This window comes from Arxiozyma heterogenica (assembly GCF_036370985.1).
Source record: "Arxiozyma heterogenica strain weizmannii chromosome Unknown scaffold_25, whole genome shotgun sequence".
In the NCBI taxonomy this organism is placed as follows: Eukaryota; Fungi; Ascomycota; class Saccharomycetes; order Saccharomycetales; family Saccharomycetaceae; genus Arxiozyma; species Arxiozyma heterogenica.
In genome coordinates this window covers 317,902-344,132 of record NW_027042678.1, presented here as the reverse complement: position 1 = coordinate 344,132, position 26,231 = coordinate 317,902, and the positions used below count along the sequence as shown (strand labels likewise).

The 26,231-nt window shown below is 28.4% G+C and overlaps 4 protein-coding genes across 4 annotated transcripts; 3 read left to right on the top strand and 1 right to left on the bottom strand.

Moving 5' to 3' along the window:
- Positions 1 to 2,339: 2,339 nt before the first annotated feature.
- Positions 2,340 to 3,275, top strand: PWA37_002977 (uncharacterized protein; the record flags this gene model as incomplete). Its single annotated transcript, XM_064859523.1, has 1 exon — positions 2,340 to 3,275. One exon carries the CDS (start codon positions 2,340 to 2,342, stop codon positions 3,273 to 3,275), a length of 936 nt encoding a protein of 311 aa, XP_064713766.1.
- A 5,355-nt stretch (positions 3,276 to 8,630) lies between these two features.
- On the top strand, positions 8,631 to 9,566 carry PWA37_002976 (uncharacterized protein; the record flags this gene model as incomplete). Its single annotated transcript, XM_064859522.1, has 1 exon — positions 8,631 to 9,566. The coding sequence occupies one exon, from the start codon at positions 8,631 to 8,633 to the stop codon at positions 9,564 to 9,566; it is 936 nt and encodes a 311-aa protein (XP_064713765.1).
- A 12,967-nt stretch (positions 9,567 to 22,533) lies between these two features.
- Positions 22,534 to 23,211, top strand: DCP1 (Dcp1p; the record flags this gene model as incomplete). The annotated part of the gene is made up of 1 exon (XM_064859521.1): positions 22,534 to 23,211. One exon carries the CDS (start codon positions 22,534 to 22,536, stop codon positions 23,209 to 23,211), a length of 678 nt encoding a protein of 225 aa, XP_064713764.1.
- Positions 23,212 to 23,396: 185 nt separating this feature from the next.
- On the bottom strand, positions 23,397 to 25,496 carry SPT20 (Spt20p; the record flags this gene model as incomplete). Its single annotated transcript, XM_064859520.1, has 1 exon — positions 23,397 to 25,496. One exon carries the CDS (start codon positions 25,494 to 25,496, stop codon positions 23,397 to 23,399), a length of 2,100 nt encoding a protein of 699 aa, XP_064713763.1.
- Positions 25,497 to 26,231: the final 735 nt, after the last annotated feature.

Here is a 26,231-nt window from a genome sequence, read left to right as displayed (position 1 = left end):
GTGGTATTTTTGTTGTGGTTAGATGGTAGCTGGTAGTTGGTATAGTGTTGATAATTATAGTAGGAGGTTTAGCTGTATGAACAGATTGTACATTTCATGATAGTTGCATTAATGTGAATACGATGTGAAACTAATGTGTGATATCAAATTGTATCATTTAGATGGGAGATAGTATTTGTGTTCATGTATTCCTAAATATTCATAGTAATAAAATAATCATAGTAATAAAATAATCATATCATAAAGATAAATGTATTCTATTTCCAAACATATTCCATAGTAATCATATATGTATAAAGTTGATAAATGTATTCCCTTCGTTAACAGTATCTCAGTTGACTGTATCAAGTATATTCATGAATGATTGTTAGATGTAATATGGTATGATTATATCATGTTGAATGGTAGTAGCTCGATGTTTATATTTATATTATGTAAATATATGAAGTGCATAGATAACAACTGAGTATGCATGATCATCCATAAGTTGGTTTTATACATACTGTTTACATGCTTGTTTGTATTGTACAGTTGTTCATATCTGTGTGTGTTTTTTTATTTGCTTGAAAATGTTTTTGAAATTTAAGAAAAATTGGATCTCAGAGGAAAAATAAAATGAAAGGAAAATGATAAGAGAGCAGTTTAGCAGAAAGATATAATGTGTATAATGAGTGGCTGTAGTAGAATAAATTCTGTTTGTTTGAAACAATTATAGCGTTAACATATATTAGTGGTTACAGTTCTGTATCAACCATAAGCAGTCTTGTTTTAATTAATTAATAGATCTAAACCAAGAAAATCATTCAAGAGTGTATATGTAAGGAGTTTATAGTTTTTGCTATGTGATAGATGGTCTTGTTGGAATATAATAAAATATCATTATACATAGTAAAAGAATGTATTGCTCCATTGCAAAGAGTGATAGCTGTAGTAGATAGTACAATGTGATAGTAGCAATTGTCATGTACCTAGGGATGTCAGTAAAATTAGATATGTTATTGCAAATAGTAGTTTAAAATATTAACTGTATAAAGTAGAGAAGAGAATAGAAGTGAATTTGATTATTGAGATATTGTAGTGGTATCATAGCGTATTGCTGTGAATATGGTTTACTGATATATAATTAGAGATCTCTTTGATATTATAAGTAAACGAAGAATTTATAATACCATCAATATCCTATTATAAGTTTATAGCACTCCATCTTGTTAATATTATAGTAATTTTAAAAAAGTTTTTAATACTGAGGCCAACAGATGACTGACAGATACATTTTCCCTTAAAGCTATATATGCTAACATAAAATATTCCAAAATAAAATAGATAGAACAATGACTGTTGAATAATCCTCGTTCAACTATCACTAAACATTGATGTAACTGTTCGTAGAGAGAAATGGCTCATATGAAACCAAGAATTTCAAATTATCATTTTATTTACACTTTTTGTATATTATTACTCCAATATTGTGCATGGGGAAGGAAAATGAATTTGTATTCTAATAACTATATAATAATCATAAGAATATAATTGAGAATGCACATGCAGGAACAGCTAATTTTAAGTCATATTTTGTGATACTAATTCTGTGCTTGGTATAAAAATATATGTTTTCACTGGATGAGAAAAATTTTCTTATATATATAGAAGAGGTGAAGGAAGGAATTAAAGATAAATTCGAAATAAGCATTATTTAGTTACCGATGCATATAATTATGTATATTTTTATTTACTCTATTCTCGGTCCTAACATACGGGAGGGGACGAAAGAGGATAAATACATCTTGAGTATTCATCATAAGATTATTGTATACAGTCATTGCCTATTTCGGACAATATGTTTATGTATTTATTATAAAATAGTGGGAAAAAATTTTTGCTTGTTTATTTAAACATTTCTTTTTTAGCCAATTTCCAGAGATCTTGATGATTTTCGAAGTCCATATTACCTTTTTGCGAACCTACTGTTTTTGTTACATATATTATAATTTTCTGATTAAGAAATACCTACAATATTCCACAGGAATTTTTGATAATGGAGAAGTTAGTTGTTTTCTTATTCTTAAGATTCTTCGAAAAATATCTATATTTTAATAATTTTGGGAAAAATTGTTATATAAAGAAGATAAATTTTCACTTCCATAGGGAACAACCAATACCTACTTAATATTTTTAAAATTATCATCCAAAAATACCATCAAAAAAAACCACTAAGAGCACTTTATAGATGCATAACGAAGCAAGCATTCAATAACTTTTATAGTATTATCTGTTTTCACCTAAATTCATTCTACGTTAAACTTAACATTTGTTAATTAATATTTAGGATTAACTATTCGATGCGAGTACTACCATTAACTTTCTTTTCATTATTGGTTCCAGTTGTGAGTGGTGCATTTCCTTATTATGATATAATCCATCTCAATCTAGTTGCACTATATTCATACTTCAATCCAGAAAAACCAATACTTACTAATGTGGCCTTTTGGGGATCCTTTATTGAGTCTTCTGCGTCAACGGTCGAAAAGGCAATGAATGTTTGTAGTGCATGTGAAAGTGACAAAAAAGAACCAAATTGGGATTGTCGTAAAGCGTCTTTGGATTTGGCGAAATCTGTTTGTTTAAATGCAATTTCACTTTATATTGGTTGGCAGCATGCTGGAAGACCCAATGGAGCTTTGGAGGGTGCAGATCCTACAGCAATGAAAAGAGACATTGCGAGGCATTGCCAAATCGGAGATACGTTTGACAAAGAGTGTGTTACTTCTTGGCTTTCTGACCAGTATGCTAGTAATATTGTTGATGGTTGGCATGAAGTATCCTATACAGGACTTAACAAAAGAGATGTTGAATTACCTAATATATACTTAAGAGACAATGCTACTGATATAGTTTACCATTTGATCTTTAATCCTCATTCTGAGTCTACTGGTGCTGTTGCAATGACACAGGTTGGGATATGGAACGGAAATAATGCTAATCTCAGCAAAAGAGCAAACTATCCGGTTTATGCACCTTTATGTAACGCCTATATGGCACTTGATTACTGTGCAAATCAATCTGAATGGGGTGGAATATATAAAAGTGGAGAACTAGAGAATATGTTAGAAGAAATTTTGACTAATGACGTTGATGGAAGTTGGGTTAGTGACTATTATAAAATGTACACGTATGAACAGGATGACAAAACTCAAGATTGGCAAATATCATGGCGTATGTATATTGCTTCCGTTGGTAACAATATCTATTGGTCCAAGTGTGACACAGGAAGTTAGCAACATTTGTAGTCTTTTATTATTCAAAATATAGTCATAATCACTATCTGTTGGACTCGTTTTTTTGTTTTTTTAATAATTACCATAGGAATTTCAATATAATAGGGTAGCCATAATCCATGAATAAGATTAAGTAGTGTTAGAGTGTTTATTTCATATTTCTATAAGTTATGTATATTATTCATATTGTACAAATAATCAAGGATTTATATAGTAAAAGAGTATTCCAATAGTTTTTTTTCTAAGACACCCTATCATGATTCACATAATTGGGCCAGAAGTTTTCAGATAGGTTTAGATTGTTCATGTTCTTAACAATATTCCACATACTATGTTAAGTGCTTACTAGTTTTTAGTACTTTCTACAACTTGTAACTAATAATTTGAAAATCGTAATAGTTGTATAAGGAAGTATTCTCAGGGTTCTAATCCCAAAATAAAGATTAGATAAAATTTTATTTAACATAGATATGGACGGCTTTTGCTTTTTATATTTAATATTCTACAAAGTTAATAATAGTTTTCTTTCTTTCTCATAATTTTCTTCTTCGGTAATAAATTTGAAAATTTTTTGTAATTCAAAATAAGCTGGAACAGCAATGTAAACATATTTTGTAGCTGTTGAAATTTAAAAGGTGTGGAGTAATAACCTATAAGTTATAATGGAACTTCACGAACCGTATTTTTATAAGTAATCGCTCACAGTATTAAATAATACATATATTATTACAAAACTGTGTATTACGTATATAAAGTCGTAAGTAAAAGAAATTATTTCTAACTTCTATATCTTGACTATTTATACGTTTCAGAAAGTTAATTTTGAGAAAAAAAGTTTTTATATTTAACTATACTCAATACAACTAACTGAGATATTTTAAGCTATAGACAGCCTACCTAATACATATATTATCATTAGTGAAGATATCTATCAATGATGTTACTTTTTTATAAATATGATTGTCTAAGAATACTCAACCACTTCCCCTCAATACCTTCAGTCTAAAAGAAATGATTGCCTATTATTTTATTGTATGTTTAATGATTATCATATGAACAAAATATCAACTGACTGTAATATGATAGCAAGAATAACTAATGAATCTTTAAACTTACATGGATGTATTAATTTTATTGTAGTAATGTTAATGAATATTATTTATTCTACTCATATCCCAATCATCTGATAATTTTATTACTCTTTGTTAGACATAGCAGAATAAATTTTGAAGTGAATTACAACTTTAAACATTCTGGATAATAAATAATATAAACAAATTCTAAATATGTACAATAACTTATTAATTATTATACTGGGAATGATTTGTTATCTACTCTAAAATGTGTGATATCTTGGATCTGAACTGTAATATTACCAATATGAATATAAGTATTAGAACAAGAACATAACTAACATGTTTCAAACTACCTAATCTGTTATAAATGATTTAACAATTCTTCCAATGATATATTTATAATTATATTCTACATTATAAACATCTCACTAGTAAATTATTGATTGTATTAATTTAACAGAATTATTTGTGATACTACAGTTCATTGTATTAAAATGATCTCTTTGATTATCCTAATACTAATATAACACTATGATAATGAGATAAACAGAGATGATAATCTATATGAGCAATAACTAAACCCGCTACCATTACTTACTGAAGATATTTTTAATGTTATCAATATTATTAATTATTCATATTACAATCAAGAAAGCTATCATTATTTAGAATGCTTTTATACTCTTAATAGAAATTTATATATTAATATGTTTGTTTGATCATCAGGTAACATATCCAAAATTATCATTACAACTATCCTAAATAACATCTTACTATCTAACAAGTCAAACATTTCTGGCTTATGTAATACACCAACTCAAACAGGTCTCCATATACTATACCCCTAACTCTTTCTCATTCTTTATCTTTTTCAAATTCAATAAATTTTAATTAATCAAAGAACATTTCAACTTTTAATCATTTCAATACATACAGATGTACAAATAAAAAAACTTGATTATTCATAAATCATGTGGTAACAGTTGTTTAATTTCCAACATGAATGGCATCTACTGGTATTGGTATGAACCTTCATAAAAATTTAATATGCCTCCAAATTTATTTTTCTTTATTTAATGACATCATCATTGTAAATTGCAATATTCTAACAGCAGCAGATGATTTTGCATTGTCACTAATTGACTAAATAGCAACAGCAACTAAAAACACTTGAATGAGGAGAGTACTGATGTAGTAGAATTTATTACAGAAATTAGTCAAATACCAGTGGAAAGTGATCTACATGGATGATATATCAATGGATATATGTTTGAAAAATCAGACAGTGGTACTATATTGTTGTGCACTATTATTCATAAAAACTATAGTAGAATATTTTATACCTTACCTACATGTAACTCATAGTAAAAAACATCTATAGCAATAATATACCATACAATATTGATCTTGACCAGAAAAAAAGACATAACAAAAGAAACATTAGACGTTTGTTCAAAGTTGCTGTTTCATAGAAAATAATCTCCTGTTTTATTGTATTAAGTATCAAATAGTGTTTTGAAAATTGTTTATCCAAAGTTCTTTTCTTGGGTAAATTAGATAACACTGTATAAAATAAAAAACCTGAGTGTAAAGTTCATAGTAACACTTAAAGCAATGACTGTTCTACCTTTGTATATAAATATAGTAGCCCAGAAAAAATAATTCCTACAGATCTAATACAAATCAGTAAATAAGTAACATTCTGTTGTGTATCCCATACTTGAACCATTTTACTTTCAATTATAATATAATTACAGGGTGTGGCATGTTTATTATTTGAATTGATGTTGATCATTGTGATACATGGTGTTGATGTGGTAGGGATAGATAACAGTATTATTGAATTTTACCTATTGACGATCAGTTATAATGAATAATTCTTCATGAAAAAAATATAATTTTAGTTATTTGTAGAATACATCTTTGTGAGTGATCTAATTGTGGTATTTTTGTTGTGGTTAGATGGTAGCTGGTAGTTGGTATAGTGTTGATAATTATAGTAGGAGGTTTAGCTGTATGAACAGATTGTACATTTCATGATAGTTGCATTAATGTGAATACGATGTGAAACTAATGTGTGATATCAAATTGTATCATTTAGATGGGAGATAGTATTTGTGTTCATGTATTCCTAAATATTCATAGTAATAAAATAATCATAGTAATAAAATAATCATATCATAAAGATAAATGTATTCTATTTCCAAACATATTCCATAGTAATCATATATGTATAAAGTTGATAAATGTATTCCCTTCGTTAACAGTATCTCAGTTGACTGTATCAAGTATATTCATGAATGATTGTTAGATGTAATATGGTATGATTATATCATGTTGAATGGTAGTAGCTCGATGTTTATATTTATATTATGTAAATATATGAAGTGCATAGATAACAACTGAGTATGCATGATCATCCATAAGTTGGTTTTATACATACTGTTTACATGCTTGTTTGTATTGTACAGTTGTTCATATCTGTGTGTGTTTTTTTATTTGCTTGAAAATGTTTTTGAAATTTAAGAAAAATTGGATCTCAGAGGAAAAATAAAATGAAAGGAAAATGATAAGAGAGCAGTTTAGCAGAAAGATATAATGTGTATAATGAGTGGCTGTAGTAGAATAAATTCTGTTTGTTTGAAACAATTATAGCGTTAACATATATTAGTGGTTACAGTTCTGTATCAACCATAAGCAGTCTTGTTTTAATTAATTAATAGATCTAAACCAAGAAAATCATTCAAGAGTGTATATGTAAGGAGTTTATAGTTTTTGCTATGTGATAGATGGTCTTGTTGGAATATAATAAAATATCATTATACATAGTAAAAGAATGTATTGCTCCATTGCAAAGAGTGATAGCTGTAGTAGATAGTACAATGTGATAGTAGCAATTGTCATGTACCTAGGGATGTCAGTAAAATTAGATATGTTATTGCAAATAGTAGTTTAAAATATTAACTGTATAAAGTAGAGAAGAGAATAGAAGTGAATTTGATTATTGAGATATTGTAGTGGTATCATAGCGTATTGCTGTGAATATGGTTTACTGATATATAATTAGAGATCTCTTTGATATTATAAGTAAACGAAGAATTTATAATACCATCAATATCCTATTATAAGTTTATAGCACTCCATCTTGTTAATATTATAGTAATTTTAAAAAAGTTTTTAATACTGAGGCCAACAGATGACTGACAGATACATTTTCCCTTAAAGCTATATATGCTAACATAAAATATTCCAAAATAAAATAGATAGAACAATGACTGTTGAATAATCCTCGTTCAACTATCACTAAACATTGATGTAACTGTTCGTAGAGAGAAATGGCTCATATGAAACCAAGAATTTCAAATTATCATTTTATTTACACTTTTTGTATATTATTACTCCAATATTGTGCATGGGGAAGGAAAATGAATTTGTATTCTAATAACTATATAATAATCATAAGAATATAATTGAGAATGCACATGCAGGAACAGCTAATTTTAAGTCATATTTTGTGATACTAATTCTGTGCTTGGTATAAAAATATATGTTTTCACTGGATGAGAAAAATTTTCTTATATATATAGAAGAGGTGAAGGAAGGAATTAAAGATAAATTCGAAATAAGCATTATTTAGTTACCGATGCATATAATTATGTATATTTTTATTTACTCTATTCTCGGTCCTAACATACGGGAGGGGACGAAAGAGGATAAATACATCTTGAGTATTCATCATAAGATTATTGTATACAGTCATTGCCTATTTCGGACAATATGTTTATGTATTTATTATAAAATAGTGGGAAAAAATTTTTGCTTGTTTATTTAAACATTTCTTTTTTAGCCAATTTCCAGAGATCTTGATGATTTTCGAAGTCCATATTACCTTTTTGCGAACCTACTGTTTTTGTTACATATATTATAATTTTCTGATTAAGAAATACCTACAATATTCCACAGGAATTTTTGATAATGGAGAAGTTAGTTGTTTTCTTATTCTTAAGATTCTTCGAAAAATATCTATATTTTAATAATTTTGGGAAAAATTGTTATATAAAGAAGATAAATTTTCACTTCCATAGGGAACAACCAATACCTACTTAATATTTTTAAAATTATCATCCAAAAATACCATCAAAAAAAACCACTAAGAGCACTTTATAGATGCATAACGAAGCAAGCATTCAATAACTTTTATAGTATTATCTGTTTTCACCTAAATTCATTCTACGTTAAACTTAACATTTGTTAATTAATATTTAGGATTAACTATTCGATGCGAGTACTACCATTAACTTTCTTTTCATTATTGGTTCCAGTTGTGAGTGGTGCATTTCCTTATTATGATATAATCCATCTCAATCTAGTTGCACTATATTCATACTTCAATCCAGAAAAACCAATACTTACTAATGTGGCCTTTTGGGGATCCTTTATTGAGTCTTCTGCGTCAACGGTCGAAAAGGCAATGAATGTTTGTAGTGCATGTGAAAGTGACAAAAAAGAACCAAATTGGGATTGTCGTAAAGCGTCTTTGGATTTGGCGAAATCTGTTTGTTTAAATGCAATTTCACTTTATATTGGTTGGCAGCATGCTGGAAGACCCAATGGAGCTTTGGAGGGTGCAGATCCTACAGCAATGAAAAGAGACATTGCGAGGCATTGCCAAATCGGAGATACGTTTGACAAAGAGTGTGTTACTTCTTGGCTTTCTGACCAGTATGCTAGTAATATTGTTGATGGTTGGCATGAAGTATCCTATACAGGACTTAACAAAAGAGATGTTGAATTACCTAATATATACTTAAGAGACAATGCTACTGATATAGTTTACCATTTGATCTTTAATCCTCATTCTGAGTCTACTGGTGCTGTTGCAATGACACAGGTTGGGATATGGAACGGAAATAATGCTAATCTCAGCAAAAGAGCAAACTATCCGGTTTATGCACCTTTATGTAACGCCTATATGGCACTTGATTACTGTGCAAATCAATCTGAATGGGGTGGAATATATAAAAGTGGAGAACTAGAGAATATGTTAGAAGAAATTTTGACTAATGACGTTGATGGAAGTTGGGTTAGTGACTATTATAAAATGTACACGTATGAACAGGATGACAAAACTCAAGATTGGCAAATATCATGGCGTATGTATATTGCTTCCGTTGGTAACAATATCTATTGGTCCAAGTGTGACACAGGAAGTTAGCAACATTTGTAGTCTTTTATTATTCAAAATATAGTCATAATCACTATCTGTTGGACTCGTTTTTTTGTTTTTTTAATAATTACCATAGGAATTTCAATATAATAGGGTAGCCATAATCCATGAATAAGATTAAGTAGTGTTAGAGTGTTTATTTCATATTTCTATAAGTTATGTATATTATTCATATTGTACAAATAATCAAGGATTTATATAGTAAAAGAGTATTCCAATAGTTTTTTTCTAAGACACCCTATCATGATTCACATAATTGGGCCAGAAGTTTTCAGATAGGTTTAGATTGTTCATGTTCTTAACAATATTCCACATACTATGTTAAGTGCTTACTAGTTTTTAGTACTTTCTACAACTTGTAACTAATAATTTGAAAATCGTAATAGTTGTATAAGGAAGTATTCTCAGGGTTCTAATCCCAAAATAAAGATTAGATAAAATTTTATTTAACATAGATATGGACGGCTTTTGCTTTTTATATTTAATATTCTACAAAGTTAATAATAGTTTTCTTTCTTTCTCATAATTTTCTTCTTCGGTAATAAATTTGAAAATTTTTTGTAATTCAAAATAAGCTGGAACAGCAATGTAAACATATTTTGTAGCTGTTGAAATTTAAAAGGTGTGGAGTAATAACCTATAAGTTATAATGGAACTTCACGAACCGTATTTTTATAAGTAATCGCTCACAGTATTAAATAATACATATATTATTACAAAACTGTGTATTACGTATATAAAGTCGTAAGTAAAAGAAATTATTTCTAACTTCTATATCTTGACTATTTATACGTTTCAGAAAGTTAATTTTGAGAAAAAAAAGTTTTTATATTTAACTATACTCAATACAACTAACTGAGATATTTTAAGCTATAGACAGCCTACCTAATACATATATTATCATTAGTGAAGATATCTATCAATGATGTTACTTTTTTATAAATATGATTGTCTAAGAATACTCAACCACTTCCCCTCAATACCTTCAGTCTAAAAGAAATGATTGCCTATTATTTTATTGTATGTTTAATGATTATCATATGAACAAAATATCAACTGACTGTAATATGATAGCAAGAATAACTAATGAATCTTTAAACTTACATGGATGTATTAATTTTATTGTAGTAATGTTAATGAATATTATTTATTCTACTCATATCCCAATCATCTGATAATTTTATTACTCTTTGTTAGACATAGCAGAATAAATTTTGAAGTGAATTACAACTTTAAACATTCTGGATAATAAATAATATAAACAAATTCTAAATATGTACAATAACTTATTAATTATTATACTGGGAATGATTTGTTATCTACTCTAAAATGTGTGATATCTTGGATCTGAACTGTAATATTACCAATATGAATATAAGTATTAGAACAAGAACATAACTAACATGTTTCAAACTACCTAATCTGTTATAAATGATTTAACAATTCTTCCAATGATATATTTATAATTATATTCTACATTATAAACATCTCACTAGTAAATTATTGATTGTATTAATTTAACAGAATTATTTGTGATACTACAGTTCATTGTATTAAAATGATCTCTTTGATTATCCTAATACTAATATAACACTATGATAATGAGATAAACAGAGATGATAATCTATATGAGCAATAACTAAACCCGCTACCATTACTTACTGAAGATATTTTTAATGTTATCAATATTATTAATTATTCATATTACAATCAAGAAAGCTATCATTATTTAGAATGCTTTTATACTATTAAAATAGATTTATATATTAATATGATTAGTTAATCATCAGATAACATATAATAATGATCATTACAACTATACTAAATAACATCTTACTATCTAATAAGTCAAACATTTCTGACTTATGTAATACACTAACTCAAGCAGGTCTCTATATACTATACCCCTAACTCTTTCTCATTCTTTATCTTTTTCAAATTCAGTAAATTTTAATTAATCAAAGAACATTTCAACTTTTAATCATTTCAATACATACAGATGTACAAATAAAATAACTTGATTGTTAATAAATCATGTGGTAAATTTTATCCCAACAAGAATGACATCTACTAGTATTATTACAAACCTTAATAAAAATTTAGTATGTCTCCAAATTTATTTTTCTTTATTTAATGACATCATCATTGTAAATTGCAATATTCTAACAGCAGATGATTTTGTATTATCACTAGTTGACTAAATAGCAACTGCAACTAAAAACATTTGAATTAGGAAAGTATTGATGTTGTACAATTCATTAGAGAACTAAACCAAAAATGACTAGAGGATAATTCACGTAACTGTATTGAATATCATTCAGTATATGTTCAAAAGTTAGAGAGTGAAATCATATAAAAGCACAATAAAAAACTTTACACCTAACCCAGACATAACTCATAGCGATAAAAAATAGCTTATAGCATTAATACGCTATATGACATTGATTTTTATCCACAAAAGATAGACATTTGCTGAAAGCTGCTGTTTCATAGAAAAAAACATCCTGCTTTATTGTATTAAATATCTCATAGCATCTTGTAAATTGATTACTCAAGCTAAACTAAGGTTCTTTGTTTGAATAAGTTAGATAACACTGTATAAAGTAGGAAAAATCAATTTATCATTTGATAGTAATACTCAAAACAAATACTATTCCACTTTTCTCAATTGTATATAAATATGGTAACTCAGATAAAATAATTCCTACAGATCAGTAAAAAACCTACTTTCTGTTGTGTATCTCGCACTTAAACCATTTTTGTTTTTAATTACAGTATAATTACATGTTCATATATGTGTATTATTTGATTTAATATTGTTCATTGTTGGATATTATGTTGGTGTTGTAAGAACTGACAACAGTATTATGGAATTTTACCACTTGACAGTCAGTAATAATGAATAAATTTTCATGAAGAAATTTAATCTTGGTTATTGGTAGGGTGTATTTTTGTGAGTGATTTTAATGCAATATTTGTGATGTAGTTGGGTAGTAGTACGATGATAGTTGGCATAGTGTTGATAATTATACTGTGAGGTTCATCCATATGAATAGATTTCATGGTAGTAGTATTGAAGTGATCACTATGTGAAATTGATATGTTATCAGATTATATCATTTAGGTAAAAGATACTGTAAGTGTTTGTGTTTATGTATTTGTAAATACTCATAGCAATAGAGCAACCATACCATAAAGATAGATGTATTTTGTTTATAAATATCTTCCTTAGTAATAACCCATGTACAAAGTGGATTGTCGTGAATATACTCTCTATAGTTAAGGATATCTTGGTTGGCTGTATCAAATATATTTATGGAATAATTATATCATGTTGAATGGGAGTATCTCAATGTTATATAATGTGAATTTGTGAAGTGCATAGATCTCAACTGAGGATGTGTTCTTGTCTGTAAGCAGGTTTCCTTTGTATTGTTTACATCAGTGTTTGTGTGGTGCAGTGATTGATATCTGTTTGAGTTGTTTTTATTTGATTGAAAAAAGTTTTTGGAATTTAAGAAAAATTGGATTTCAGAAAAGAAAAAGAATGAAAAGATAAGAAGACAATTTTAGCATATTTTGGCAGTTACAGTTCTGCAAGCAGTGTTATATTAACTAACCAGTAGGTCTAGATCAAGAAAGTCGTGTAAGAATGAATAAGTGGCTATTCTATATTGTTTGCTATGGTATGGCATAATACACAATAAAAGATAGTATTGTGCAAAGTGATAGTTGTAGTGGGTAGTGTAATTTAATAAGAGCTATTACTAGGATATCAGTAGAAGTAGATGTATTAATGCACATAGCACTTCAAAATATTAAATGTATGATAGAGAGAAGAGAATATAATGTATAGAAATAAATCTGACTAGTGAGATATTGTCGTGGTGTTATAGGGTATTGCTGTGTTTATGGCTTATTGAAATATAATTGAAGATATCTTTAGTAATCTAAATTTATCATATTAAATGAGTGACACAATATCATGTATTTTAGTTATGTAGAATAAAAAACTAAGCAACATGAGATAAATTCACAGCACCACCAACCCTATTATAAGTAAACTGAGAACTCATCATACTACCAATATTCTATTATAAGTTTATATCAGTTCATCATGTTAATATTATAATAATTTTTAAAAAGGTTTTGATACAGAGACCATGAATTAACATATGACTGCTAGTGTCAATAACATCTTAGATAAATTTTCTTATTCTCTTGAAATAAAATATTCCAGAATGAAATACATAGAAAAAATGAGATTATAACAGATAACAAACAACGAAACTATTTATACATATTTTACTGTTCGTGGAGGAAAATCACTTGATATCCATATAAATAAAACTAAAGATTTTCTCGTATCATACCTTAATTTTATTTGCACTTTTTGTATATTATTAAAAGCATGTTCTGCATAAAAAGTAAAGAACATTGCTATAATTCTGTGTACAAATAATTACATAATAGTCATAGAATACAATTGAGAATATATCTGGTTTATTCAATACATAAAGGTGCTAATTCTCAACAATAACTTCTATTATGTCTCATAGATAATGCATATAGTAAGAGTCCAGGTAGCTATTAACTATTAATAATTGTTGGTAATTAAATATGAGATCTAAAAAAAGTGTTAAGTTAGATCATGGATCCCATTATGTAATATGTATTACTTAGTCAATATTGGTTATATTGGTAAAGTTACATTTTTATTATTAGGTCTGGAGATATAGAGTGAGTCTACATCTTTTATCTATCCAAGTTATCTATTAATATTAATTCCAAGTCGACTATTATCAGAAATTAATAATCATAAGGTTATCACAATTGGTAGCGTTTGGTATCATATCACTGAACACTTGAAACTTCTAAAGTGGTGTAATCTATCATATACAAATATAGTTAATTCAAACTCATATAGATAGTAGTTTACGATACAACAACTGCAGCCTGATAGAAAAGTAATAATAGTGAATAGGAATCAAAAAGGAAGAGTGGCAATTAATGACCTGTATCACATTGGATCCAATGAACCCAATTATCGGTGTGTGCAAGACACATATGCTATGATATTTCCCAATCTTCATCTTTACTGTTTTGCTCAGCTGTATACATTTCGTAAAAGTTCAGTTTCTATTTACTATTAACACCATTTCCTAACAGCTCTTCCAGCATACTTTGAAGTGAAACCACAACAAGGTTTATATTTCCAAGTAGTTTATCACAGATATGTGAATACGAATGACGTAATAGAAGATCATTGTTCTTCTATTAAAAATGCTGCCTGAGTTATGTTAACTACTTTGTAAAACACTATAGTTTTTCTTATTCAATACAATCCCATTGCATCCCTACAATATTCAGTAATAATTATTATACTAATTCTCACATACTATTATCATCTATTTCTATAATATTTGTTTTTATTAGCTTTTATTTTATCTTCATATAATATTGAAAGTTTTTAATACTTATTTTAAACCGATTCTTGCATAGTATGAATATCAATATAATATTAAATATTCCAATCTTAAATTTATCTATTAAAAAACAAATGCTATACTATCACGTGTTGATTCTTCCATACTAATATCATATAGGTGTTTATTAACTACATCTCTATATGCTTTCATTGTACATATAATAAATTATTATACTTCTACAGAGTATATCCCTATAATAGCAATTTATTTTATGTCTGATCAAGTATCATATTTTGATATTAAGCAATGCTGTGTTATGCAATATAAATAATACTAAACTATTTTTATACATATATAAAATACTTATACCATAAAACTTAATAAACTATACAAATTACTAGAATTTTAACATATATTTATTATTTCTTCAGGTTTAATTTTGTATCTTCTTGTTCACTAACTGATAATACCATCACAAATTACATCATTAAGTACTCTCCATCTGTTAGTCGTAACGAAATGATATGGAAAATTGTATATGTTGTGACAGTTCTAGTGCTTAAACTTATTAACAGTAGTTGAGTTTCAAAGTGATCTAACAATCATATTTACTGATACCTAACATTAGCGATCTTTCTTTGGACAAGCATTTCAACTTACTTATTGTATATAATAATTTATATCTTTACAAGTATTAAACATATCAAGAATATTTATATGTTTATTAAAATTATTATAAACACATATTGTATTTAATAATAATTTAAGGATAATATATACTTTATGCTAATGAATCATAGAAATCCATATAAAGGGCCTATTAAAATAATAAGAAGGTCAATTATATTATACATTTTCTTAATCATTAAGTAAAACGGACAAGTCACTTTATATGAGGTATAAATAGTGAGATGATGGTGTGTAAAAGATAGTTCATTTTTCTCTATTATTTAGTTTCTTCATGAAATTCTAGCATTAGAAGTATTCTCTATATGGAATAGTAATAACTAAATCAAACCCTAACTAGCTAAAATACAACTGTGTTAGGATTGAATAATATTCTCTGCACGTTTCCTCTTTAATTATTATATATATATTATCGAATCAACTTGTTTCAGACTTAAAAGTTGTTAGCTTACCTGGTAGTTTATCCCCTAATTCCTATTTATAATAATCAACTCTATGTATATATATATCTTTTATATATTGTAATAAATATTCAATGGGGGATATTAATCAATATACTTATTATATGTTCATTTGTATTAATATATACCATAATAATATATAAAATAACAGCTTAGATAGACCTATATTTCCATATGGTATAGCATATTTAGTAAGTACTGTTATTTAATAATAATTAAGATATCTTATAAGGAGAGTTAATAAATCACGATATAAGGAGCTGTATATATCAATTGACAGTATTGATATGTTCATAAAATAGTATGAGGATCCATGTGTGTGAAGAATAATATATCGTATGAAGCAGACTACTAATACTAGATTATATACATAAAATACTACTGACAACACAGTAGTGTTATTTAAATATATATACACCTTGGTATATAATTACTTTTAAATGTACATTTCCACTTCACATTTACTGGAAATACTATCTCAACGGTACACTCTAAAAAATTCTTTTTATTACTGATCTCACATATAACTACATATATTTATCTCTCTCATTACTATTATCCATTAAATATTAATTTTTAAGAATATACAGTACAGTTTCAATATCACATATTGATATATCATCATTTCTCGTTATATACAAGTATCATTTAGTGTTCATGCCTTTCACAATATCAAGAATGTAATCTCCTTACACTCTACTTCATAGTACAAATTTGCTGTGTCAAACTAAATCATAACATCTGCAATATATCAAATACATTTGTTTCATTCTATTAACAAGCACTTATTAAGCGACTACCACTCCTGCAGTTATTTTTACTTCCTCATAGTTTTATAGTCCACTTCTTTTTTCATTTTTTAATAATAATATTTTACAAGTTCTGAAATATCATCTCAAGAAACACAAGAGTAATATGATTCTAGCAACAAGAACACACAACAATATAAACTTACTTAGATTACCGTATTTTTTGCCAGTATATTATTTCCATATTTAATTGACAATGAAAATGCTTCAACACCTTTATAATTCTTTATTTGTTTATATGATTTAATCATTATCACAATCTAGCAATATACAATCATTCTTATCCATACAGTTGTTGAATTATGATCTTGTTTTGTTTTTTGATATACTATTTGCATAGTAATATCTTTTTATATCATATGGAAATAATTAGCATGTGCATTCGCAATCAACAATCACTTTCATTTACTAATTCCTGCACATCAACAAAATACAATATACTCAACTATGTTACATCTAATCCTATTCTATATGTATTTCCTCTTTAAATTAGTTCAATAAAATTCAAAAAGCATGATCACGAGAATCTAATATTGTTCAAAAATTTCATGGTTGAATCTTGTTTTTATTTATAAATAGACAGTGATCTCCATTAGCACACTGTTATTAATTCTTTTACCAATCAATTTCTTATTCTAACAGTATCACTTTATTTATCCTATTTTATCATTTCTTATAACATCTTAATACCCCTTTTATATTGGTCATTTGTTTGTTATTTAATTCTTAGAAGTTCTCTTTTCTTACCATTGTATTTCAACATATATATTCTTACTCTCTTTCAAGAGTTATCATGACAATGAAATATCAACTTTACCAAACTACTATTTTTTCACATCCATCTGTTTGCTTCGTGAAATTCAGATATATTACATTATCTCTTCTTCGAATAATTGTTTCATATAACTTATTCTGTGTTTATTATTCATAATAATATTATAACCTTTGGATAAACGTATCTTCTCACCACTGATACATCATCACATTTCCATACTTTTTTACTAATCTTTGTAAAATATCACGCCTTCATTATACCTTATATTCTATGTTACTTCTATTGTTATATATTAGAATGAAATTTCCACAATAAAAAAGTAGTTATTATAGAATACCACTATTATATTTGTCAGCTGTCTTATATCTTAATGTTTTTCAATACAGTATAAGTATAATACTTAAGAATGCACGAAACCAACTCTGCTCGATAAAAATAGCACACAATATTTCAAATAGTTCATGTGGTACGTACTTGTGAATATTTCAACTAGTTCTATTACAATATGGTCATCTAGTACAACTTTGCTTGAACCAGTAAGAACCCTATATAGTGTCCATCAAATGGAATATGTAATTAGGAACATCACATTAGTTACTTCTTGTAAATTTGTTATGCAACATCACAAAAATACAGTCTCTAGAAATAATATTTATATGACTTAACCTAACTACAATAAAATATATGTATTAAATATTGTTGCTTGTAATTGTTCAAATTGTATGCACATTAGTCATTACTCCGGGTTGTTCTTCAATCCTTGGGTGATTGATATTCTAATATACTTTTAAATTGGCAATGTCATTCTTAGAATGTTGTGTTTAGTGTTCTTATATACTCGTTCTTTCTAGTGTACAGTAAATAAACAGAAAATACTTTCAAAAGGCTAGTGGGAAAGTATAGAGTGAACCACACTGGAGAAATCTAGCGGATACAACATGAAATATATTCTAATCGTAGCATTCATTGTTTAAACTAGCTACTTAACACTCACAAAGGAATATACTGGTCAAAGCACAGTTACGTGCTTTGTATTTTTTAAAATTTTTAAATATTTTTTCTCGATGTCATCACAGAATTTTTTTGCTGCAGCAGTTTTTCCATCAACGATGAGATGAAAAGTAGATTAAGAGAAGAAAAGGAGAAGAGAGTATTTGTAGTAATTATCTCTAAATAGTGATGTTGGAACTTTCATTAAATAGAAAACCGGATTTCAATATGCAGTGGTGTATTTTATTTCTAACATGGATTGGTATATATTCATAGTGTGATAATATATGTTGTGTTTTTAAAATATCAATATACCTTCTTAGATATTATCATAGTTCAACTATTAAATAAAGTACATTAGCATTTCAAGTTCTCTGGATAGAAGTTTATCTAAAGTGTTCTTTTCTATGCTAGTTCATTAAACTAAACTCTAATTATATTAATACATATAAATTATTTATTAATGTTCAGTTAACTTACTATGGTTTTGTTATTTCATTATTTGTCATCGAACATTAACAATTTTTATGTTTTACTGTTACTCTTACTATGTTGCCAAAAGAAGATGTTCGTTTGTTGAGAATGAGTATCTGATGTGATTGAATATATAATAAACATTCTCAGTATTATAATTAGATATATATAGTATGTAAAGTTTTATTTAAGTTCTTCGGTTTCCTTCTCTATATATAATATACAGATGATGATATATAAAAGAGGAATAAGAGAAGAAACATGATGTGAAAAAGAATATTGGCTGCATTTACTAAAATTTAATTGATCTATCTATTTATATTAGAACATTTGATTTCAACATACTACTTATAGATCAATTAACTTTAGTTCTATACGCTCGTTCTGTAGGGTAAAACTCACTTTCTTTCATTATTTCATTCGGAGTTCCTGGAGCTATCCTATTTTTGTTAAGGTATACAATTAGGTTTGGAATTTTTTTTTCTAAGACCTTGGTCATATTCATTTTAATGGATAACTCCTTCACATATTTCATTTTTAGACCGAGACTATCGTGTTAAATAATTTCTTGAGTACTATCATTAACAAATTTGGTTTCAAACTATAATTGGAGTTGGAAGATATATTCACAGGTAATTGCGTTTAATAAGGATCTTATAGAGAAAGAAAGATTCCAAAAAGCGTACAATGACGAATTAACGCAGTTGCTAAGGATGAATACTTGATCAGAAGAAACGATAAGTGCTGCTGAGGTTGATAAGTCCAAAATTATTAACTCTATGTTTATTTTTAACGTCAAGCGAGATGGTCGCCACAAATGTAGGTTAGTTGCTAGGGGAGACCAACAAAAAGCTTCGACTTACCAACCAGATTTGATGTCAAGCACAGTTCATCATTACGCTCTAATGTCCTGTTTATCAATAGCTTTACAAAACAACTATGATATTATACAATTAGATATATCATCTGCTTACTTGTATGCTCCATTAGAAGAAGAACTATACATTCGTTCTCTACCCCATTTAGGATTACGAAATACAGTGCATAGAGTAAAGAAGTCACTTTACGGTTTGAAACAGTCTGGTGCAAACTGGTATAAGAAGATAACCAATTTTATTATTAATAGTTGCCATATGAATTTTGTACCAGGATGGCCTTGTGTATTTTATCAAAGAATCAATCATTCAATCGTGATAGTATGTCTTTTTGTTGATGACATGGTATTACCAACTAACAATCGCCAATTAATATATGGATCTACGCTAATAATTTTCTTTGTTGATTAGTTGACTTACCATATGGTGGGTAGCAGTGACATAGTTTAGGAAATATATTTTTGTTGTCTTTCTGTGTTTAGAAATACATGCCTCTGCTCTTTTATCTCGTTCTCATTTCTGTCTATTTTTAGTAGAATTTGTACCATTCAAAGTCCTATGGTCAATATAGAATTTAACAGCAGAGATAGGTACAAGTTGGGATGAAAAATCAGCGGGTGTTGAGGGGGGGAGAAGATTCATTTGTGGTTGGGTTGAATGAGACGACAGTATCAGTAATAGGAACGGTCGATGGTGGGATTGATGAATCAACGGGAGTTAAAGATAGTTGATTCACATCATTTATGTCTGTTGGTCTAATTGTATCTTCTGCGTTAGTGGTTTTTATATGTAGGTCAGCTTCAACATCATGTTATGTAAGAAATGTCTCAAAATTTAAGTGGACTTATTTATTAAAACGGAAAGATGATGCAACGATCCTATATGTCCTCAAGTCCTTTATTGCGACTATTGAGCGACAATTCAAAACCCCCATATTAAAATTCCAGTTTGACCGGGGAACAGAGTACACTAACTCTGCAGTGAAAACTTTTCTTTCTGAAAACAGTATTCAAATTGTGTATATCGATGCAGGTGATTCCCAAGCTCACAATGTTGCGGAATGATTAAATTTAACATTATTAAATGATTGTCGTACTATTATGAATAGCGCAAAACTCCCACACCACCTATGGTATTACGCTGTGCAATATGCAACTATAATCCGTAATTCCATATATAACAGTTCTATGAGGGATTCACCTTAGTCTAAAGTCGGTTTACTAGGACTTGATACCAAGTCACTGCTACCATTCGGTCAACCGGTCATCATTAACCTCAATAAAACTGCCTCCAAATTACATGTCAGAGGTGAAAAAGGTTTTGCTCTAATACCAGATGCTGAATCTTATGGCTATTTATTTTACCTCCTAACTAAACGTAGGGTGGTATCTTTTTCCAATTTTGTCCCAATTAAAAATGGTATAGAGGTTGACACAAATGAAGAGTACACTGATTCTATTTTCGATGATCTCATCACATCATTTATATCTACTACTGGTGACAAAACTGTAGATGTTCTCACTGACAATCATGGTTCTTTAGTTTTACCTACTACTACTTTCTCTCCATCGTTATCTATTTCCAATGAAGCTCCATTATCTACTGATACTCTACTACTACAAAATGGTGCTGAAGCAGACTTAAATATACCAACCACTGATGCATCCACAGACACTCGCGCTGATGCGGAAGATACTATTAGACAAATAGACATAAATGATATGAATCAGCTACCCTTAACTCCTGTTAATTCATCAATTCCACTAACTACCGTTCCTGGCAATACTGATTCAGCATTCCTGCTACAATACTATGTTGTGTATATAATTGGTTAATTTTTTTTTGGGAGAGATAGATATGACAATCAAAGATTTCCAGCTATCAAAAAATCTTAAAATATACCTAGGATAGAAGGTCACTTCAGTTAATATATACAATTTTAATTGAAAAAAAGAATTTGCATTAGTTATATCATTAATAGAAGGTCAAATCCAGAAGTTCACAAAATAAAAAAAATTCTAAAAAACTTTTATTATCCTCTAGAAACTGTCTGCTACCTGGGTTTTGTAGCAAAATGTCAATTGTGAGCCTTTTATATGTCATTGGCAGTTAAAAGGACTCGACAAAAGACATTTCTTTATCATTAATTGTGTATTTTCTAAAATTGGCCAAGAATCTTTCATCACTTGTAGGTGGTGCATTTTTTATAAAAAAAATTTTTCACCACACAAATTTGTCTTCCATGTGCACAATTTCAAAATAAATAAATAAATAAAGTGTTAAAAAACTAAAGTTAAGCACTGTCAAACAGTATAACAGTAATAGTAATGCTTAAAGCAACAACAGCATAAACCTTCTTCACAGGAATACTTACGAAAAGTTACATTGGAAAGCATCATATAAGCTTATAGTTTTTTTTCTAAAATTATACTGTTATTATATCTCCTATTAAACCATGTCCACCATAGACACAAATAGCACTGCATTAGAATTCTATAGAAAGGCATTGAATTTTAATGTTATAGGAAGATATGATCCTAAAATTAAACAATTGTTATTTCATACACCACATGCTTCCATCTACAAATGGGATTTCCACAAAGATGAATGGAATAAATTAGACTACCAAGGTGTATTGGCCATATATTTAAGAGATATTGGTGATGGGACTAACATTCTACCTAGTTATGAAGATAATGATAATCAGCTTTTACAAGAAAATGTTGCAAATATTAATAATAACACAATAAATTTAAATCAGAAAACTATTTTAAAGAATGCAAATAAAAATGGTTGTTATAGTACACAACAAAACAGTAGTGGTTCAGTATTACAAGGAAAAGATATATATAACTACGGACTAATAGTGTTAAATAGGATCAATCCTGATAATTTTTCAATGGGAATTGTACCCAATAGCGTTATAAATAAGCGAAAAATATTTGATCCAGTTGAAGATGCAAAGAATCCATTAGAACTTATAGGTGTTGAAGTCAAAGATGATTTAGTTATCATTAAGAATTTAAAGCATGAAGTATATGGAATATGGATACACACTGTCGCAGATAGACAGAATATTTATGAATTAATTAAATATTTATTGGAGAACGAACCAAAGGATTCGTTTGCTTAAATAAAAAAATAAAAAAAAAAAGTGTGTGTCTGTGTGTCTGTGTGTGTGATTGAACTAACCCTAGAACAATAGTTATTTGTTGGAAATTTTTGAAACGATTACAAAATGCGTGAAAACCATATTATAGTATATCTATATACAAATATGTATAATGCAATAATTTATAATTATTCTGATACGTTTTTTTATATAGGTGTGCCAATAGTGGATGCCGGTTGACTTTTTGGACTGGCAGCCGTGATATTGTTACTGTCTGCTGCTACTTGCTTTTTTTTACTAACTCTTTTACGTTTGGGTGTCTGTTGAGCTCCATCAGTATCCTTTTTTGTTTTTTTGGTTCTCTTTGCTTTTGGTTTTTCAGTTGCACCACTTGCACCATGTTTAATACCTTTTCCAGTGGTTTTCTTTTCCTTAGTTTGAATTGGCTGTTGTTGCTGCTGTTGTTGTTGCTGAAATTTTTGAAATTGCTTTTGTTGTTGTAGTAATTGAGCCTGCGGTGTCATAGGAACTGTCATAGATATTTTTGTCATAAATGGAGTTCCTAGGACTAAATAATCCGGTAGTCCATTAGCATTATTATCATTATTGCTTAATACCATTTGTTGTTTCCTCTTTTCCACATTGATTTTCCATTGTTCAATAAATTTCAATCTGCTGAAGCGAGTATTTTCATTATTAGACTTTTCACTTGAGGATGTTGCAGTAGACTTTGTTTTAGATAAAACAAGTGCTGTTGTAAGATTCGTGAGATTTGCACTGTTTGCAGTTGTCGTTAATCCAGAAGATTTAAATCCACCAGAGGATGATCCCGGTATAGAATTCAATGATATTGAAGAATTTCTACTAGTCTCTAATCCATTATTATTATTACTGGTAATATTACTATTTTGTTTTTTGGAGACTTCTGCCAATGAAGTAGCCAGTGTTGACTTTGTTATTGTAGAGGTTCTCTCGCTCATTATTAGCATTAATTGTTCATAGTTAGATATACTTTGGGGCGTTTCTTCATGTTCTGGTATGTGTCCAACTTTACCCTTTGTTCCATCCTCTGTAGATTCCTTTTTATGAACAAATTCCATAGCCTTCGTGTTTTCATTGAATTTTGGTTCACAAAATTCATCTTCATCAATTTTTTCTCGGTGTTCGAAAGGATTTAAATCCACATCTAATTTGATATTTCTTTTAGTTAAAGAAAGGATCTCTGATTCAAACTGTTGATATATACTATCTGAAAATCTAGCTTGGTCAGCATATGTCATCATGTCGTAGTAATTAGTCAGATCATTAGGTCTCAGTAAAGTTCTGTATACCCTAGGTCGTCTAAATTTTCTTATTTGTTTATTTAGTGCTTGTTGATTTTGTCCTTGTGTATTTGAAACATCTCCTTGTATATTATTGGGTAATAAATTATTCATAGAGTCTTTGTTCACAGGTCTACTAATGGTAACTTCTACTGTATTTGTATGATCATAAACTTGTAAAATTAAATTACTTTCATAAAATTGGATATTGCTATCTCTTAGCACTTCCATTATCGCTTCTGGAATACGTCCCCTGGCCACATATTCAAGAAATTCTTTTAGAGTTTGATCGTCCTTTTCTAGGATAAGGCCATCATTATGAACAGTACTGGTTCTCTGATTATTATTATTCTTGTTATTAACATTCGGACTATTTATTTGATTACTATCGACCTGTTGTTGTTGTTGAAATCTTGAATTTGATGGGGCACATATTTTGAATATATCCTCGTAGATATGGAGCTCAAAACTTGGTCTATATTGTTCATATTTCTGCAAAATTAAATCTGTTTCTTCTACAAAATTATAAATACGCTTTGGTTTTTTGTTTAAAGTCATTAATAATTGAAAGAATTGGTTTTCAAAATTTTGCATAGCTTGTTGTTGTTGTAACGCTCTCTGTTGCAGTAACAATTTTTGTCGTTGTTGAATTTCAGCAGGAGACAGACTTTTATTCGTTACCGTATTGACATCCATGTTGTTTGTATTATTGATAGAATTTGTGGTGGCATTCGTATTATTATTATTATTATTATTGGTATGGATATTCTTTGCCATATTACTATTTTTAGGACTGCTATTAGATGTATTTTGATTGTTTATCATTATGGGCGACATGGTAGGTCTGTTATTAGTATCAGCATTATTATTATTATTGGGTACTTTTTGAGGAACGTTAACAGCACCCCCTTGAATCCCAATGTTTACATAACTTGAACCAACAACATTAACTGGAATTCCAACATCACCTTTCCCACTACTCATTTTCTTATTAAGTTATTTGATTAATGTTATATATATATATATGGTTAATAATATTAATATGGGAATATATTCTTAAGCACTGATTAACTTAAAAATAAAGAAAAGGAAAGGAAAAAAAATGGAATTATTACAAAGAAAGGCCTTTTTAACAAAATTGTGGATATCTCTAAATGGATGTTATTACCATATCATACAGTGATATCTCTTATAACTTGTGTATTATACATAGATATGTCTTGAAATATTGTAAGACTCTTTCATTTGAGTTTCGATGAAGGAAAAGATCAAAAAGACATCACTTGGGACGAAGACGTTATCATAACATTTTAATGACGATGACTATTATTTAAAGTCACTTATGAGTGATGAAGCCCAGAAAGCGGGTGAACAAAGCAAAGAGATATGTTAGCTTGAAGAAAGTAGTGACAATTATACATTTAATGTGTGCAGGTGATGGGATAAATTAGAGTGTGTTTTTTTTAATGGGATAAGAACGTTACAGTATGTTTTCTTAATGATTTATAGTAACAAGATACGTAGAGAGGGAAAACAATGAAAAGATTTCTTGTGGATGATTAGCCATAACAAAATGTGGAATAATAAAGAAGTTTTATTACGAGCATCTTCAGATATGCATTTAATTTAGCTAAAATAGCATATTGAATATTTATCATTCAAGTTTATAATCTCTAAGGAAAGGGGTATAAATCAATGTCATCAAACAAAACCGACATG